Source organism: Symphalangus syndactylus, chromosome 14 (genome assembly GCF_028878055.3).
Source record: "Symphalangus syndactylus isolate Jambi chromosome 14, NHGRI_mSymSyn1-v2.1_pri, whole genome shotgun sequence".
NCBI classification, from domain to species: domain Eukaryota; kingdom Metazoa; phylum Chordata; class Mammalia; order Primates; family Hylobatidae; genus Symphalangus; species Symphalangus syndactylus.
The window spans coordinates 44935881-44939961 of NC_072436.2; the positions used below are offsets into that span (position 1 = coordinate 44935881).

The window sequence follows — 4081 nt, forward strand, 5'->3', positions numbered from 1 at the left end:
AATGAATTACAGATCCAACACTAAGTTAAATTGCAAATGCTACTACTACTACTAATACTAATATTATTATAAATAACTCAATAGACATACCTGTATTTAGAGGATGCAAAATACTTTCACAACAAGGCCAAATCCATGGACATTAATCAGTGCTAGTCAATAATCATTTACAGATAATTTTCTCTTCTGGCTGTAATGGAGTGGCTTGCAGCAGAATGACATTATTCCCACTGTGAATACTTACAAATTTATTTTAAATACTTTTAAAGAAATTGGAGAGTGTCTGAGGTACTCCAAAGATTTGAGTGTCCAGATTTTGAAGGAGAAAGGAAGTACTTAAGGTGCACCTATTTATCTGCATATTGCTTTTCTTCTCAAAATATTTTTTGATTCATGGACCATAGGAAGAGTCTGAGAAGCTGGTCAGTGAGTGACCACTAAGCGGCAGAGAAGCCAGTAATAGCTGTAGGCAACACCATAAGCCTGAAAAGACAAAAAACAGAATTTGGGCCCACCAAGGTAGCCAAGATAGGTTTTCACAGAATCAACATTCAACTTCTTTAATTTTCTTTATCACTTGTTTGTTTACTTTTGCACTGATTTCTGCTCTTCTCAGCTTTCTCTTATAGACAACAAAGATTTGGCTCTGCCTTTTGTATTCAGTCTGAAAACCTCTGCCTTTTAATTGGAGTGTTTATATAATTTACATAAAAAGTAATGATTGAGAAGGTTGAATCTAAATAAGCCATTTTGTTATTGCTTTTCTATTATTCCCATCTGTTTTTTGTTACTCTTGGCCTCTTTTCCTGCCTTCTTCCAACACTTTTTCTTTCTCATTCAAAGAAAAAGAATTTTAACTCAATATGTAATTAAGGAGCCATTTTAAAAAATGAATACTCGAAAGGCATAAGTAGAACAACCTTAGATGTCATCATGCACTTTCCCAGGGTCATTTTTTTCCTGAAGAAAGGAGGTATATCAACAGAAAGGGAACACCAAGTTGCCACGGATTTCTATGCTTAGGCGTTCTGCCCTGTTTGTGGATCTTCATTCATAGCCAAAGTAAAAACTACCCTTTATGGTAGTCATTAGTGATGTTTAGAAAAATTCAGAGGTCAGGTATTGTAGCTCACACCTGTAATCCCAGCACTTTCAGAGACCAAAGCAGACAGATCACTTGTACTCTGGAGGTTGAGACCATCCTGGGCAACATGGCAAAACCCCATTTCTACAAAATAAAAAATTTAAAAATAAAAAATAAAATTAAATTAAAGAAAATTTCAGCTTCTTCTTCTTCTGTTTCTAAGCACATGGTAGGATCTACTTTCCCTGCCCTTTGAAATTAGGCATGGACATGTAACTTGCTTTCATGGTGAAACATGAGTTGAAATAGTTAAGTATCACTTTTGGGCAGAAACTCTAAGAGCAAACAAACAAACTGCAACATTTTCTCCAGCACCTAGATCATAAAAGCCATGTAAAGTCAGAGTCTCTGCAGCCTGAATACCTAAGTAGCACAACAAACCTCCTGCTGGCCTTGAGAGAAATAGAGTGTAATAAAAAAAAAAAAAAAAAAAAAAAAGAAACTGTGTGGCAAGTTGCTGACTTGGGGCTGCTTATTACTGCAGCACAACTTAACTCATCCTTTCTGATATACCCTTTAAAATCTTTTGGCCAGTGTCTCCCCGTGAGCAGTGGGTCAACTGCAGGTGGCTAAGGGTCAAGTGCCAGCAGCTAAGGGCACGCAAGGAGCTGCTACCAGTTCAGCTTTGGCTCTGGCGTCAGGGTTGTTGTGTCCTGACAACCTCTCTGGTAGCCGTTTCTGAGACAGCAGGTGCAGGTGCAGCCGCTTTAGCGCTGAGCAGGCTCTGCGGCTGCTTGCAGGTCTCTGCTAGTGCCTGACCCTTCTCTTCACGGACCTTGAGCCCACAGCCCAAGTCCCCAGCAATAGCAGCCTCGCACCAGCCCATCAAGGGGATCCTGAAGAACAAGACCTCCAGGACTTCCTCTATGGTGGCATTGTCGGAACAGCCCCCCAGAAGTGTCGACGAGGAGCTGAGTAAAAAATGCCAGAAGTGGAATGAATTGAACATCCTGTTAACATATCGTCCAGCAGACAAAGACTATGGTTTAATGAAAATAGATGAACCAAGCCCTCCTTACCATGGTATAATGGGTGATGATGAAAATGCATGTAGTGATACAGAAACCACTGAAACCATGGTATCAGATATCTTAGCTAAGAAATTAGCTGCTGCTGAAGGCTTGGAGCCAAAGTATTGGGTTCAGGAGCAAGAAAGCAGTGGAGAGGAGGACCTCTTAGCTGAAGAAGGAGAAAAAAACAGACAATTTGAAATGAAAAGGAAGCTTCACTACAATGAAGGACTCAATGTCAAACTAGCTAGACAATTAGTTTCAAAAGACCTACAAGATGATGACGAAGGTGAAGAAATGTTATAGACTACAGATGGAGAAAGCATGAATAGAAAAGAATCAAATTAAGGATCTACTGCAAGTGACCAACAGCTAAACAAATCCCAAAGTTCATAGATTTGTTCAACACTGCAACTGTTGGATATAAACCCTGTTACTATAATACATTGCTTCTTGTTTTCCACAATTCATGACTTAAGTACCAAAATGCATACCAGTTATTATAAACTGCCAAGAATTAAATGATAACCTTAGAGACTGATAAGACTGAAAATGCCTAATTGATATATATATTATTGTGCCTCGTACTTTACCACAAATACAGTGTAATATCATCATTCCAAAACTGCATTACTTATGTAAAAACACTTGTTAATATGTATAAGATAGTATATAGCTTTTTATGCTTTAGAAGTTAAACAGTATCTTTAAGGGGGAGAGGAACTAATTTATTTTCATCACTCTAAATGTGGTGATATCTCTTATAAAGTGTGTTGGGTTTTTTTTAATCAAAAGCCAATTGAACAACAGGATATATAGACTGATAAATATTCAGGCTGAATAGTATTTTAACACTTGTCTACAACTTGATTTGTCTGTTTAATTGAAAAGGATTATAAGAGTTACTGTGGCATTTTCTGGCCTACTACCTTTAAAATTCCTGTTGAGTTTCTTTGTATTTACAAGGAAAGGACTGAACTTTTTCTCATCAAAACTAGCTTTTTTCCCACAAATAAATTATCAGATTAAACTTGCACTAATGTTGACTCTGTTTTTTATTTTGTTTTTTTTTGTTGTTTTTTATGTTTTTGGTACACTGGGCAGACTTCAGAGCAGTTTTTTTGAAATAAATATTCTAATGGAGCTATCTCAGCATTCCCTTTAAATATCTGTCTTAACCTTCTTCTTTTATTTCCTACTCCTTTCCACACATACGCACACAATCCTTTACCTTTTAAAGGATCATTAAGATTGTCACAACATTAGGAACTCTTTCACTCTTCTGTCATTTGCTGCGATACTGAAATTCTTATTTTGACCATCAATGCCTATTAATTCTTCTAATACATGAAGAAAATAAATTGAGTAGCAGCAGTACTATAGACAGGAAATAGTTTAACTGCTGAATTTCTATACCTCCCTGATTTACAGCTTGCTAATTAAATTGCTATTATTAGTTTGTTTGGCTTACTTAGACTTAAGAAAACAACTAACTGAGGTTCTTGTTGTTGTTTTTTTTTGGAGGGGGGTTTTTTGCATGAGGAGAAAATTGTGTGTAACCAGTGATACGATTATTCCTGAATGTACAGACAGAAGTTAGCTTGGACATTGTTTAATTTAAAAATTTTAAATAGTCCTTGCTTTAAGGGAATACAATAATATATACTATGACAAACGTACTTTATTCTTCTAACACAGTAAGAATTACTTGGAAATTTTTTTCCTGAAATGAAGTGCAGGAAAGCTCTGTGTGTCTTGGTTTAGTGATGGTTTCCTCTCTACCCAATTCTTTGTATCTTAATTTTTTGTTAGTACCAAAATAATCTGTTATATAAGCAGACTTTTAAAATAATTTCTGTATACTATATATGTAAGAAGGCTTTTATTGAACAACTTATCTTCCACTTGCAAGTTTATGGAAATATCA

General features: G+C 36.2%; 1 protein-coding gene across 1 annotated transcript; it reads left to right on the forward strand.

Moving 5' to 3' along the window:
* Positions 1-2010: 2010 nt before the first annotated feature.
* Positions 2011-2460, forward strand: LOC129462740 (protein phosphatase inhibitor 2 family member B-like). The gene is made up of 2 exons (XM_063616514.1): positions 2011-2167; positions 2240-2460. Exons 1-2 carry the CDS (start codon positions 2011-2013, stop codon positions 2458-2460), a joined length of 378 nt encoding a protein of 125 aa, XP_063472584.1.
* Positions 2461-4081: the final 1621 nt, after the last annotated feature.

Bases quoted from the DNA above. Each gene is read 5' to 3' on its own strand.
- LOC129462740 (XM_063616514.1), top strand. From the start codon at position 2,011: ATGGTGGCATTGTCGGAACAGCCCCCCAGAAGTGTCGACGAGGAGCTG. The intron at 2,168-2,239 runs GTATAATGGGTG...CAGATATCTTAG, and splicing joins ACCAAGCCCTCCTTACCATG to CTAAGAAATTAGCTGCTGCT.